At 38.7% G+C, this 14993-nt stretch overlaps 1 protein-coding gene across 8 annotated transcripts in view; it reads left to right on the top strand.

Moving 5' to 3' along the window:
• The window catches only part of PDE11A (phosphodiesterase 11A), a 405439-nt gene that overhangs the window by 168952 nt on the left and 221494 nt on the right, over window positions 1-14993 (top strand). For 5 of the 8 annotated variants that reach the window (XR_012023877.1, XR_012023878.1, XM_072811254.1 and 2 more), the window contains 2 exons: window positions 6837-6926; window positions 10690-10830. Coding sequence is in view for 6 of the 8 variants with exons in the window: in XM_072811254.1 (XP_072667355.1) it covers window positions 6837-6926; window positions 10690-10830 (231 nt within the window). In the remaining 2 variants the exon portion in view is untranslated. Of the gene's footprint in view, window positions 1-3426; window positions 3546-6836; window positions 6927-10689; window positions 10831-14993 lie in introns of all 8 variants that reach the window. The other 3 variants (XM_072811251.1, XM_072811253.1, XM_072811252.1) reach the window with 1 other exon arrangement.

The raw sequence follows: 14993 nt of genomic DNA on the forward strand, positions 1-14993 counted from the left end.
GATTTTTGAATGATAAATTTTTAATAGCTATATTGAGATATATTTTACATGTCATAAAATGCACCCGTTTCTATGAGCAATTCAGTGATTTTCAGTAACTTTATGAGTGGTGCGGCCATCAGCATAAATCTGTCTTAGAGGGGATCCCTGGGTGGCTCAGCGGTTTCGCGCCTGCCTTTGGCCCAGGGCGCGATCCTGGAGTCCCGGGATCGAGTCCCGTGTCGGGCTCCTGGCATGGAGCCTGTTTCTCCCTCTGCCTGTGTCTCTGCCTCTCTCTCTCTCTCTCTCTCTCTCATAAATAAATAAAAATAAATCTTTAAAAAAAAATCTGTCTTAGAGTACACCCCCAATAAGATCCTTTATCCCATTTACAGTTAATCTCATTAACTGTACTAGCCCAAGCAACCAATAATCTATTTTCTTTCTCTATAAATTTTCTTTTTCTGGACTATACAATGGATTATTTTGCATTGGTCATAGTAAATGATAGCTGGTTATAAAAAGTGGAAAAAGTAGATAAAATAATACATATAGGATTAGCCTATTCGAGTTTATATGAAGGGAAAGAAAGGAAAATTTGAATGGCAATCTCCAAAATGTTAATAGTGGTTACCCTTGAGTGGTAGAAACATGAGTAGTTTTTTTTTTTTTTTTTTCTGAAATCTTATGATCCAAAAAAGACGATACAAATTATCTTGGAAAGGGACATGGCTTCTGAAATGCGTTCTTTTCAGTTTTCCCTTCTATAGAGTGTCTGTGAATAAGAGGGTGGGAATTTGGAAGTGCCTTGGGATATGAGATGATCGTTTTTCTAAAGTCTCCCAGGTCAGGATTGGGAGCATGCAGAAATCAAGTTATCAGGTAATATGGATGATTCAAGTGCTCAGCAGTCCAAAGCCTGCAAAAAGTCCAGGAGAGTAGGCCCTCATGCTGCAAGGCTACCTGCCAGGAATCGGCCCCAGCCTGCCTCCCTTGGATAAGCTTGGCCTCTTAGGGATCTTTTAGCCAATACTGTCCTCAGGAAGAAAGGTGAGAATAATGGAAAGGTGTTCATTCCAATTCCCTTGGGGTCCCAGCTTTGAGGTCCAAGGGCTGAAACAGAAGCATCTACTTGCCCATCTCTTAAGAAGGAAAAGCAGAAGAGTAAGTTTCTCTGTCTCCTTTCTTTGCTGCCTTGCTTGCTCTTCCTCATCTTTTGTGAATGAAATGCACCCCCCCCATCTCTTTAGAGTGTTAATTCTTGAAGCAAACAATTTCCAAAAATATGTTTAGGATCAATCTATTCCATGCCAATGTTCTTTCAAACAAAGTTGGATACTTTGTGTATTTTGGGAAAACTTTTCTTCAAAGAGGGCACAGCACTGATAAGAGAAAGGCATGCTCTAGCCAAGAGTATATACTTTGATGTGAGGTGACAGGATTCATTTATGATTCTGATTCTTGATATAAAAATCTGACCTATTGTCTTTACTGAATTTGCATAGAAACAAAATCACAGGGCAGCCCGGGTGGCTCAGCGGTTTAGCGCCACCTTCAGCCCAGGGCCTGATCCTGGAGACCTGGGATCGAGTTCCATGTCAGGCTCCCTGCATGGAGCCTGCTTCTTTCTCCCTCTACCTGTGTCTCTGCCTCTCTCTCTTTCTCTCTCTCTCTCATGAATAAATTTTTTTAAAAATTGCAGTGAACCAAACTCTGGAAGCAGGAATTTTCTCTGGAAACTACAAAACTTCAGACTCATTTTTTTACTATTTAAAATATTCTATTTTTAAAATATATGGAAGGGGGCAGCCTGGGTGGCTCAGCGTTTTAGCACCGCCTTCGGCCCAGGGTGTGATCCTGGAGACCTGGGATCGAGTCTCAAGTTGGGCTCCCTGCATGGAGCCTGCTTCTCCTCTGCCTGTGTCTCTGCCTCTCTCTCTTCTGTGCCTCTCGTGAATAAATAAATAAAATATATGGAAGGTGTTTCATTATGTGAAAATAATGTGACTGATTCCATATTTTGATTCCTTATTTTCTGAATTACTCTACTTGAAGAGTTTGTTTAGTGTTTGAGTGACAACATGCCCACTTTCAAATCGGTGGGGCCCACCCAGCTCAGTGAGGTTTTGCCTTATAGCTCCTGCTAGAGGGCGGAAGGGACCTGTGAGTGCAAATCGCAGGGTCTGCTCTGAGACAGGCTGTATTGCATGATGGTGGGAAGACCTCCTCTCACCCATTACTTTAGTGAGAGTGACGTGGCTCTTCAAGCTCTTTGCCTTCAAGAGTGGAATCCATACAGGGGATGGCCTGAGGCCCCTCACAGAATCTCCAGTGTAGACCTCCAGTAACCTCTAATTATGTACCATTGGACCAGCTTATCCTGCGAAGCTTTAATAACCTTTCTCTGTCTGTAAGTTTGAAAAGTCTCAGTACCTACTGTCTTTCTTTAGGACATTGATGGAAGGTCCCAGGGCTCACATTTTATGCTTATTAGTGATACTTTTCATGAGTTTCTAGGGCTAAAGGGATGTTCCTATGCTGTTTAATGATTTTCAGTTTAACTCCCTTTCCGAGTGGGATGTTGTAAAGATTAATTAGCCAATGTTCATAAAGTGCTTTCAAGCTGAAAAGTACTGCACACGGGTGTACAGACTCATTAGCTTCTTAGCTTCTTAGTCATTAAGGTTTTTTTTAGACCTTTTGGCGTTCAGAAACTAGATGATGAAGGCCAAATTAGTATTTTTTTTTTTTTGGAGGAGGAGGGGGACATCAAGAAGGGCATGATAGAGTAGTATCTCTCTTTCTTTGTTTAAAAAAGACATCTTTTGTACTGGAACTAAAAAAAAAGATATAATTTTTAAAATTTTTCATTATCTCCTATTTGCATACCGATACTGCTTCTGCTTCTTCTTACTCCCCCCTTTCAAAATGCATTTGCCTGATTTTCCTGGACATTTACTTGGAAATTCATTGAATCATATTGTCATGTAGGTGTCCATAATGAAATAGACTTTCTCTGGCCTCAGAGTGTTGAATTGTTGTACCAGTGAGTGACACAGGGTAGATCATTCCCTTTGTAAATCAAGATTCCCGCCCCCCTCAGTTTTCAATGTATCTGTTATAAAGCTGTTATATGGTCTCTATCTTCAGTCATCTTTGACCAATATATTTAGAATTCTATATGATTCAGTTAAGCCTTTGATTAAGGCTAGAAAAGTACAGACTGGCCACCAAAGACAGAAAGAGGTCCTAGAAGAAGCTAGAAGACAAAGGTGGAAAATCTACAAAAAATGAGATTGACAGCTGACTTTTTAGCAGCATCAGCTGCACATGATGAGGGATATCTTCTAAGGGCAAGGAGAAATAGCTATCAATCTTGAATTGTATACCAAACCTAATTACCTTTTAAGATTGATGATAAAATAAGGATATTTTTTTACAAAACAGAAATAACGCGTTTACCACCAATGCTAAAGGGTATTCTAAAGGATTCAAAAAGAGAGAATTATTCCAGAAGGAAGAAAGGACATGCTAGAAGGAATGAAGAGGAAAAAATTGGAAAACATGTGAGTGAATCTAAATAAACATTCACTAATAATAGTAGCAACAATAATAATAATGTCTAGTTTGCAGCAACAAAACGAAATATAAGCAAAAAAGTAACATATATAACAGGAAAGTTAAAGTATTTCCACATCCTTTTCTTATTTGGAGGGGAGCTAAAGATGTTCAGTTTAGATTTTATTAAATATGTACATGGACTTTCTGGTTTTAATCACTAAAATAAGGCAATAAAAAGTAGTAGAGGAGCAATCAATGCAGCAAGACAATAAAATAAATAGCAACTAACTCAGTAAAAAGGGAATAAAGACATTTAACATGGATCTTAGTAATTGTTCCTGGGGCTCTTACTTTACAATTACAAATAAATACTCAGTAACTATGGTGGGGAATTCATATCAATACATCTAAAAGACCAACAAAAAATGAAATAGTCTTAATGATAAGTGAATAGCTGGTTCTGGCTTGGAATGGAAATGTTCAGTAATAGCATCATCTCAATGACAAAAGACATGGGTTATAGGAGAAGAACCTCAAATATAGGAAACACAGATGCTTAATAATGGACAGTAAGTCAGCCAGACCTCTGCCCCAAAGACAGATACTATCTTAATTATACTTTATAGTAAACAAGTCTCTTCTTTGCTCTGAAGAAGACACTGTATTCCAAGGCTGTTTATTATACAAACATTTTTAAAAGCTAGAGCAGTGCCTTTGTTTGTAAGCTATGCAGAAATGTGAGAGACCCATAGAGAGATATCTCCCAAAAACTTTGGATGAGTTTCTAAAGCCTCAGTTTTCCCATCAAAAATAAAATAAATGGCATGGTATAGAATCAGATGACAGAGTGCGTATAAAATGCTTAACATCATGTCCAAGGACTGTGTCAGTATCAATTACTACTAAAAATGATTATTTCTTGAATAAAATGTGAGCATATTTATTGAATTCTTTGTTTTCTCCAGCAAGTAGAATGTTACACTCATGGGTGTTTCTACTTATTAGTATCACCAAATATTAGAACTAAAAAAGATGAGAGAGATTAGCCAGTGAAATGTGGCATTTTATAGATAAGGAAATAGGTTCAGAAAGGTTAAACGACTTGTTGGCTTTCACACAGAACAGCCATGTAAAGGACAATAGTCATCTAATTTAAAATTCACATTCTTTTTAATTATACACAATGCTTGGAGCTCAATAAATATTGGTATTACAAATGAATTGAAACAAGCCTATGATATATTAGAAAACATTTCACATATTCATTTGATCTCTCCTACCTACTTGCTTAACCTATAAACTATATTAAACGTGGCCTCTGAAGGCAAATAAATACAGGAAGGGAGGAAGAAAGGAGGGGGGAGGGAAGAAGGGAAAAAGGAAGGAAAGAAAGAAGGAAGGAAAAGAAGGAAAGTAAAATAACCCGTATCTCCTTCTCCCCCCCACCTCCATCATAGTCACTGTCTCCACAGCAGGTAAAAAACAGGAAACTACAAGAAAAGTGCTTTCTATGTGTGTAGGTGATGTTGAAAGTGATCCCATTCTGGCTAAAGGCAGAGAAATTCTGGCAGATTATCTGGCAGCTTTATGTCAACAGCTTTATCCGGGCTTATCAACAAACTTCCTAAGGCATGAGGAGGAGGAGTAAGGAAGGGGAATGAGGGAGTGACAGAAATAGCATCTCGTTCTAGAAGGCAGCATGTTGTAAGGAATGATCTTCAGTTGTAGAATAAGATGACCTGAGTTCCTGCGTGAGTTTGAGCAAGTTACTGAATTTCCTGATCTCTGAAATGTAAAGTCTCTCCATGAGAAGTTGATATGCTTTTCAAATGAAGAAATGAAGCAAGAGTGTCTGGCACCTAGTAGGTCCTCATTAAATAGGAGTTTGAATCAAATTCAGTGAAGGAATTTATCCTGGAAAGATGTATAAAAAATCAACTCACTGATTTTATACCTCTGCTTAATACCAATCCCATTGTTTCTCTCTTTTCTGAAAGAGTGGTGTCACAGTGTTAGCTTACACAGCACTGTGCAATACTTTCTGGGACCCGAGGTCAGAGTTGAGGATGCCCAGGTAGCCAAAACAAGATTTGAATAGGAAAGAAATGACAGGCAGTGTGGATTGTCCTTCATCTTCTGTCTTTCTCAAGCCCTCTGTAAAATCACCTCCCACTCTAGGTAATTGTGTTCTGGGTGTCCCAGGGCTCTCATGATGTCCACAGTTCTCGTCCCTCACCTATGGTGAACACTGCACTTCCCTCTTCTGGGCATGTGGGAGCTGCTGTGTTTTGCACCTGCTCGGTTCACAGTACCTCTTCACAGGACATTGTAGTGTGGTATGTGTGTGTGTAAGAGAGAGACAGACAGACAGAGACAGAAAAGGAGACAGAGGGAGGGAGAAAGACTATGGTACAAAACATGCCCTTTTCCTTCTGCTTTGAGAAATCCCAAAGCAATATTACTTGTCACAATGTTCTATGTTGTGAAGAGTTTAGGGAAATTGCTCCTTCGGTTTTTACTTGGGGCATTCTATTTCTCTTTGGAATCAGAGATTCTGGAGATGAATTTGGGTGAGTGTCAGGCAGTACTGAAAATAAGTGATGATGAAGTGTTGAGAAAGTCTTTGTTAGGATCAAGCCTGCCACACGTAGCTATTTCTTTCCATAAAAGTGCTCTCTTAAAGGATCCCCAGCCTTTCCTCAAACAAGCTTCTGTAGGATCATCCCACACATTTGCATACATCCAATTCTGTCAGCAGAACAAGCGCAATTTGAGCTCTTTTATACGAGGCTACTAGGCCTTCTGGGCCCTAAATTCCTACCAGGCCAATCTACCGGGCATACTGAAATTTGTAGCTGACAGAGTGTTGGGGTGAAGGTAAGATCCCTGCTACAGATACACATGTACAAAGAAATTGACTCATAGCCTACTGGCCTCCACATGTGAGTGTGGACACCTGCCTTCAATTCTAGATATATGAGTTCATTCATTTATTCCTTTTTCACTGATCAAAGAAGGGATATACAGATGATTTACAGTTCCCGTATCATAGTCATCATTGTCTGTTGCTTCACTGTAGATGCTCATAAATGTGACTGTCCTTAGTTAAAGCTTGATCAAGACCATCTTATCGCTAACTCTGAAAACTATCCCTTCTAAAGTTAAGATACTAGTATCCATAATTCCATATTCAATTTCTGTGGTTGAAAAGAAAATATTATGGTCAGACCAATGCAGGGAAGATGGAATTTGGTGCAGTAATGTTTTAATGTTCTTAACACTCTCTTTACCCTTAGGTTATGCAGATGTATCTTCCATTTTGTGGAATTGCCATATCTAATGCTCAGCTCTTTGCTGCCTCAAGGAAAGAATATGAACGAAGCAGGGTAAGTAGAAAGAAATGTTATTGACAACTCTCAAAGCTTTCTGACTTTCAAGTGTCTGTGAGTCATCATGTCTTTTAAAAACAGCAGATGATCTTTGAATAATCTAGGAGTCCTTTTTATTTGTTTAATCCTTCAAGTTTATGATAGAAGATACCTTTGAAGCAGTAATTCCAAATGGAAGTGGATACAAATTCTCTGTTGTCTGAGGCAAATAGTACTGGCTTCTTTTAAAAATGAAACTAATTTCACATCTATACTGTAAGGTAGATAGAAGAGGTACTCTTATAGCTTTAAAACAATAACACACTTTAGTAAAAAAAAAAAATAACACACTTTAGTAATATTTTTATAATTTAGTTTAAGAAGCAAGGTATGCTACAAATAATTTCACTCACCTCATGAATTATGCTTTTGAATTAAAAGTTTTTCTGGAAGAGCATCACAAGATAACTAGACAATAATGCAAACACTTTTATAGGATTATTAAGAGACACAGACAAAGAGGGACTTTCACCAGCTATAGAGGTAAATACTAAAGAAAGACTAAAAAAATGCTAAACTATCAAATAGATATTAAATAATATTAGGCTCATAATACAATAGATACAGGTAGGTATAGATAGGTACAGTAGATAATATGCAAACAAAAAATATAGTATCAGGTAGTGATAAGTGCTATAAAAAATGAAATGAGATGAAGAAGAGATAGAGATTGATCATGGAAGGATAGTTTGGAAAGATATTTCAAAGTATGATCAAGTTCTCTTTAAGATGCTATTTGAACAGAGACCTGAATGAAATAAAGGAGCAAAGCTACACAAAGATCAGGGAAGACCATTCCAAATAGTGGAAATGTCAAGTACAAAAACACAGGAGTCCATGTGCCTGGAGAGCAGAGAAGAAGAACTCAAATAGCCAAAGCAATCCTAAGAAAGAAGGACAAAGCTGTAGGCATCACACTCCCTGATTTCAAACTATATTACAAAGCTATTATAATCCAAACAGTATGGTACTAGCACTAAAAACATATACCAATGGAATAGAATTGAGAGCCCAGAAATAAACCCATGCTTGTACAGTCAATATATATCTGACAGGGAGCCAAGCATACCTAATGGAGAAAAGATATTTTTTTCATAAATGGTGTTGAGAAAACTGGGTATTCAAATGAGCAAGACTGAAATTGGACCCATGTTTTACACCACTCACAAAAATTAACTTGAAATGGATTAAAGTTATAACTGTAAGACATGAGACTGAAACTTCTAGAAGAAAGCATAGGGGAAAAGCTTCAACGATTTTTTTTGGATCTGATACAAACTCCCAAGAACAAACTAGTGGGACCATATCAAATGAAAAATCTTTTGCACAGCAAAGGAAACCATCAACAAAATGAAGAAGCCACCTATGGAATGGGAGAAGATATTTGCAAGTTGTAATTATATGAGGAGATGGATGTGTTAACTCACCTTGTTGTAGTAATCATTTCACAGCACTTGCATGTGTCAAATTATCATATTTTATACCTTAAACTTACACAACGGTATATGTCAATCAGATCTTAATAGAGCTAGGAACAAAAGAAATAATACGACTGGGACTAGAGCAGTGAGAAGTGAGAGATTGCCCCCAACATTAGTGGTGAAATATATGAAGCTTATTGATGTGGAAAATGAGTGAAAATGACTTTTGGCTTGTACAGCTGGCAAGTAAGTAGTTGGGTACAGGAGTCTAAAGTTTTGGTGAGATGTCAGGACTTAGACTCATATTTGGAACTGTGAATACATAGATGGTATTTAAAAGTAGAGTACCAGATTGATCAATCTGGGGGAGAATATGTGGGTGTGAGAAGGGAAGAGGTCCAAGGATGAACCCAGGAGCAAAAGAAGGTAGTAGAAGAAGGAGGGGGCCAAATATAAGGGAAGTCAAGAAACGGAATATTCAGTGAAGAGCCTCCAATGTCTGTTGAATTGCCTATCATCCTAGATTTTCTTCTCTTTTTTCTCCCATTGTGGAGCTAGTCTGTATTGTTATTTGTGAAACTTTTATCACTTGTTAGGAAAGCAGCAATTTTTAATTAGAAACAGTAAAATTACTATGATGTGATTTGTCAGTGCAAGACTCAAGGCACAATTAGTTTTTCCTTTGAGATAAATGTTCTTGTATATGGGTCCCAGAGGCCCTATCCACAGAGTCACAACAAATTGAAAAGTTAAATAATTGTTCAGTTAATATGATCCATCTGAAGAAATAGTCTGGATGATTAAGGAAATAATGTTTTCCCCCTTAATAACAGGGAATTGTGTTGGTAATTATTCAGACAATTGCCTCATTTTTAATGTTATATTTAAATATGAAATTATTGCACATTGACTTCCTACAGCAATTTGCTGTCCAGATGCCAGACAGCCAGGATATGCTCAAACTTTTTTCACCTCCTGGTGTTTCTCCGCTCCATGATCAGAGAGCCACCCAGGGCCCTTAGCTGTACTCACAAGCTCTCTTTAGAGAAAATGCTACCAAGGATATTTGCTCCTCTTTTAGATGCTCAGTGAACTAGACTCATTTCATGGATCCCTTAACTCATTCAAATGCTTTTCTACCTGAATAGACTCTGAGAAGAAATTTTCACATGTTTCTAACAGTTTCAGGACAAATCAAATTCATTACTGAAGTTGAAAATTGGTCATAACCCTGGGATGATCATCAACACCATTTACCTGAATAGATGTGAATATGAAACCCCACAAAATCCTTTTGTGAGAGGTCAGACCTGAGAGTGTACATCTTATTAAGTCCTATTGAACAAAGCACCCTCTGGCCAATTCACTGGCTATGTAATTTTCTGATTGCTCCCTGCTAGAAGCATAATATCTACTACCTGTACATAGCCCACTATTCTGAAATCTCTGGAAAGAGCCATGTAATTAAAAATGCCAAGTAAATATTGTCTCAATGCAAAAATTGCAAGCCAACTTAGCTGGATAAAATGACAGGTTATTACAATTTGATTTTTAAGTGAGTGTGCAGTTTTCAAGTTAGAATTCTAAGGGTTTTTTTTCTTTAATTTGTGTGCTTTTCATTCTGTTGTTTTAACAGAAATTTTAATGGTATTTTCTTTCCTCGGATATATTTTAGTATTTGTGTTTTCCTGAATAGGTGAGATGAAGCAATACTTTTTGTGTAGAGGGATTAATGGGGATTTTATATTTTTTTGGAAGGCTCTGAAGCTTAATTAGCATTCACCCCTATAATTCTTACAGAGCTTATGAGAAATATGTATTAGGGAAAATAAGTCTCAAGTTCGACCATGAACCTATTTCTTCCTGAGGGTGAGGAAGAGCTGCTTTGTAATTTTCTGAAATAAATGTGCTTTGGATAGAATCCATAATTTATAAAATGTTGGGTTTATACCTAGTCACATTGCAGAAAAACTACTGTGGAGTGGGAGTGGGGGAGAAGCCTAGAGCTATAGTGGACTAAATGGAATTGTGCAGTCATTAGCTACTCAGGAGATAGCCCTATAGCTATATGTGGGATTTATATGGGATTGTATGGATTGGCACTATTCTCAAGTTGTGTTTTTCAGTTCAAAACTGTGTTGTAAAACAATATGTCAAAATAATCATCAATGTTTTAAAAATTAGCCACACTAAAATACTTATATTTTATTATAGCAAAGACTAAATGGACTTTTGAGAGGGAAAAAATGTTTTTATTCAGTCCTATACCCACCTAAATATATCCATTTCATCTTTCCTAGGCTTTGCTAGAGGTTGTTAATGACCTCTTTGAAGAACAGACTGACCTGGAGAAAATTGTCAAGAAAATAATGCATCGGGCCCAAACTCTGTTGAAATGTGAACGCTGTTCTGTTTTACTCCTCGAAGACATTGAATCACCAGTAAGTCATTTTTTTACCTGTTACATAGAGTTGAAGACTGTATTAAGGGACTAAAAGTTTACTTTATTTGTAATTTATTTTGTGAAATCATTGCTTGAACCACTCTTCATGACTCTTCTCACCATGAGGTCACTTTTTCTAAAATTAAAGTTTTTAAAATTTCTTTTACATGTATTTTCAGTCTTGTTTTGCTGTCACCTTAGAAACATAGACTCTTGCTTTGATGGGGACATTAGAGAGCTATCCCAGCCCTGAGTATTCACAGATGAGAGAACTGAGGGATAAGACAGTTTGTCCACTGTCACCCAGCTGAATAGACATTAGCTCAAGTGCCAGGCTCCCATCATATTTACCCGCATGAGGAAGGCCCTTGGCATCTGTGGGTGAAGATGGCAGTCCAGACAGTGCTCCACAGCTCTCTTACGAGGAGGAAGCAGACAAATGCTGGAGAAGCAGTGCCCTTTGCTTTTGGAGCTCAGCCAGATAGTACTTGAGCTGAGTGGAGTGGCAAGCCTCTGCTGGGCTCTGCTTTGCAGCGAAGGTTTGAAGTGCAGTTTCCAAGTTCTTTTTCTGCTGCTTTAGAGCTGGGGACGCTTCCACAGGTGGAGGAGGCTCCTTGCCTCTTCACCACAGGGGTCCCTTTGACTCCCAAGGCAGGCATCCAGCTAGTTCAAGACCTCCGATCTGTAGCACCTTGGCTTTCAGGTTTCTGTTAAGCCCTTCACCTCTTTGGGGGAAGTCCTTGGGTAAATGCACAACAGTACTGAAAATACATCACCAGTCTAACTCCTTGAAAGTTAAATGTCTAAACCCTTAGCAGCAAGTTAATATATTTACTGTGAACTGTCTTCAAACACCAAGAATTGTCTAGCTCCTTAAGGACTATTTTAATATGGCAGAGGAGGGTATTTCACTGTACTTTACTTAGATAAGATTATTGTCTTTGCCTTAGGTTTGTTTTCCTCAAAGAGTAAGAACCTTAGAGTAAATTTTGGAGATTTAATAATAAGTATCATAAAACTTACAACATGAAGTTTTTAAAAATCTATAAAGGTTTAAAATGTTTAGGAGTGTTTGCCCCTATTTTAGCAGAGGTTGGCATTATTTCTACTTCAGCAGGAGTGGTTTAAATAAGCAAAGCTTTGCCATTATCCTGTGATTATGTAAAACTCAGTGGAACCCTGGGAGGAATCCCCCTGCCCTGCAATAGCCCCTATTTGTGGAATGCTTCTGGATGTTGTATGAAGTACTAGAGTTCATTTCATTCTCCCTCATCCTTATGAAATAGGTATTGTTATCATTCTCACTTTATGGAGGAAATGAGGCTCAGAGAGTTGAGTGACTTGCTAGAGTCACCCCCATGGCCTGACTCTAAAGCCCCAGAGAGGAATGGGGAGGGGTGGAGGTGCTCACTGGTGCGGGCAGGCTGTAGGCACTCACTAAGCAAGGGTGCGAAGAGGCAGCTGTTGGGGCTTCAGCTGCCAGGATCCCTGATCCCAGGTTCCTGTGAGGGCAAGTGGCTGGAGGGCCAGGTGGAATCAGAACCGGGACAAGTGGGCTGTTTGCTTAGTTGTAAACAGATATAAAAATAATTTGAACCAGTTCAGGATAGCCATACTTGATAATCTTTTAATAGGGACTAGTTTTTATCCTGTGACGTTCCTCTTTGGCACATCAAATGAAAAAGTACAGATGACAGAAGTGGATATGGAAGGTGGGAGCAGAGCTGTAGAGAAGAGTAGGAACAATATCACCTAATGGTATAAAGTACATGAGTGCTTGGAGTGGGGGAAATAGAAACCACTATCTAGAGTGGGTGATACCAGCATTAAAGATGTTGACATATTACTGAAAGCTAAAAAGACCTTTTTGCTAGCACAGCTGAAAATTCTAAGATGGTATAGTGGTGTTAGAGCAGAAAATTCCAGGCCAGTCTTCCCTGTCTCTTCTCTTTGCCTATGAGTGAGGATGAGCTCCTCTCACCTAGAGGGCTGAGGTCTAGAGGTAAAAGTCAGCCATGTGCAGGGACATCTGGGTGGCTAAGTGGTTGAGCATCTGCCTAAGGCTCAGGTTATGATTCCAGGGTCTGGGGATCGAGTCCCAGTGTAGGACCCCCAGTGGGGAACCTGCTTCCCCCTATGTCTGTGTCTCTCATGAATAGATAAATAAAATCTTAAAAAAAAAAAAAAGTCAGCCATGTGCAAAAAAAGGAGCCCAATCTGCTTGGTACCATTTTAGAAGCTGTAAAGAGTTTTTGGCAAGACCAGTGCCTTGCTGTGGGAAGGCTGAGGGTGGGAGTGAGGTTAAATACATGTGGGTCACCATGTAGGAAAACCATCAGTGCCATGCTCTCCTTTAGCACACTTCCCACTAAAGATTTCTCAAAACATCAGACTTATCCTGACTGTGTAGTAGCAGTTGTAGGAAGGAGACCAGACACAGTCATGCCAAGTATGGGAGGAGAAACCAAATGAACAGGATATGAGAAGCTGAAATCTGGTGCTGCACAGTTCAACAAACAGAAGCAAGGACTGTACACTCAGGGCTCCTGAGGTGTGCCTCTCCCAACAAGTATCCTGGTGGCGAGGAATATTTTAACTTTAATATGCGAAATTTATACATTTCCTTTTTGATTTGTGCTTTAAGAATTCTGTTTGAAAATTTTTTATCTGCCTCCATCTTATAATGACATTCTCTTATATTTTCTTTAACCCATCTGGTCTTTAAGGTCTTTGTATCCATCCAGAATTTATTTTTTGCATAGGGTATAAGACTGGATATGTGTAATCAATGGTGTCAGAACCATTTCCCCCAACTCTGTAATGCCACTTCTGTATTATTGAGTTTCCCTATATACCTGGCTCTGTTTCTGAGCTCACTAATCTATTTCTATACCAGTACCATACTGTCTCAGTTTCTATAATTTGATAATACACTTTGATATCTGATAGAACAAGCCCTCAATGCTGTTCTCCTTTAAAATTGGCCTGCTTATTATTGGCCTATTGCTCTCTCATAGAAATTTTAAGAGCCATTTATCAAGTTCCATGAGAAATTCTGTATAGACTTTAATTGAAATTGCTTTAATTTATACATCAATTTGAGCAATCTCTGCAATAATAGAATAAATAAGGGAAAATGGCTTAAATAATAGGAACACATATGTTACGTGAGATGAAGTCTGTAGGAGGTGGTTCTGGGATGGTGGAGTAGCCCAGTGATGCAATCAAGAACCTGGCTCTGTCCACTTTCTGTTCGTGTCTCACTGCTTGGCTGCCTTTCATCCTTGTGGTCCAGGAAGCTGGCACAGCTCTAGGTAGTGTGTCCTCATGGAACTGTGCCCCAGGAGAGGAAGAAAGGAAAACTTTTGTTCATATGTCTCTCTTTTTCTCAGGGAAGAAAGTCTTTTCCAAGAGTTCTTTTCTAGCTGACTTTCCCTCAGGATCCATTGGTCAAGAATGAGATATTGCTCAAATCATTCATATTCTTAATATTTTTCTCATCTTCACCTCTCATTCTTGATACAAGTGGGTTCAAGTGTTCAGTGTAACTGAGATTTATCAGTATATTCTTATCCAATTCTGTAAGTCATTGATTTAGTTTTGTTAATATTTGTCATGTGTTTCTGAGTTTGAGATAGGAGCTCATTTTGTTTTTGTTTTGTTTTGTTTTTTATATTTATTTTTTATTGGTGTTCAATTTGCCAACATATAGAATAACACCCAGTGCTCATCCCGTCAAGTGGCCCCCTCAGTGCCCGTCACCCAGTCACCCCTACCCCCCGCCCACCTCCCCTTCCACCACCCCTAGTTTGTTTCCCAGAGTTAGGAGTCTCTCATGTTCTGTCTCCCTTTCTGATATTTCCCACTCATTTTTTTCTCCTTTCCCCTTTATCCCCTTTCACTATTTTTTATATTCCCCAAATGAATGAGACCATATAATGTTTGTCCTTCTCCGATTGACTTATTTCACTCAGCATAATACCCTCCAGTTCCATCCACGTCAAAGCAAATGGTGTGTATTTGTCATTTCTAATGGCTGAGGAATATTCCATTGTATACATAAACGACATCTTTTTTATCCATTCATCTTTCGATGGACACCGAGGCTCCTTCCACAGTTTGGCTATTTGGACATTGCTGCTAGAAACATGGGGGTGCAGG

This window comes from Canis lupus, chromosome 34 (genome assembly GCF_048164855.1).
Source record: "Canis lupus baileyi chromosome 34, mCanLup2.hap1, whole genome shotgun sequence".
NCBI lineage: Eukaryota > Metazoa > Chordata > Mammalia > Carnivora > Canidae > Canis > Canis lupus.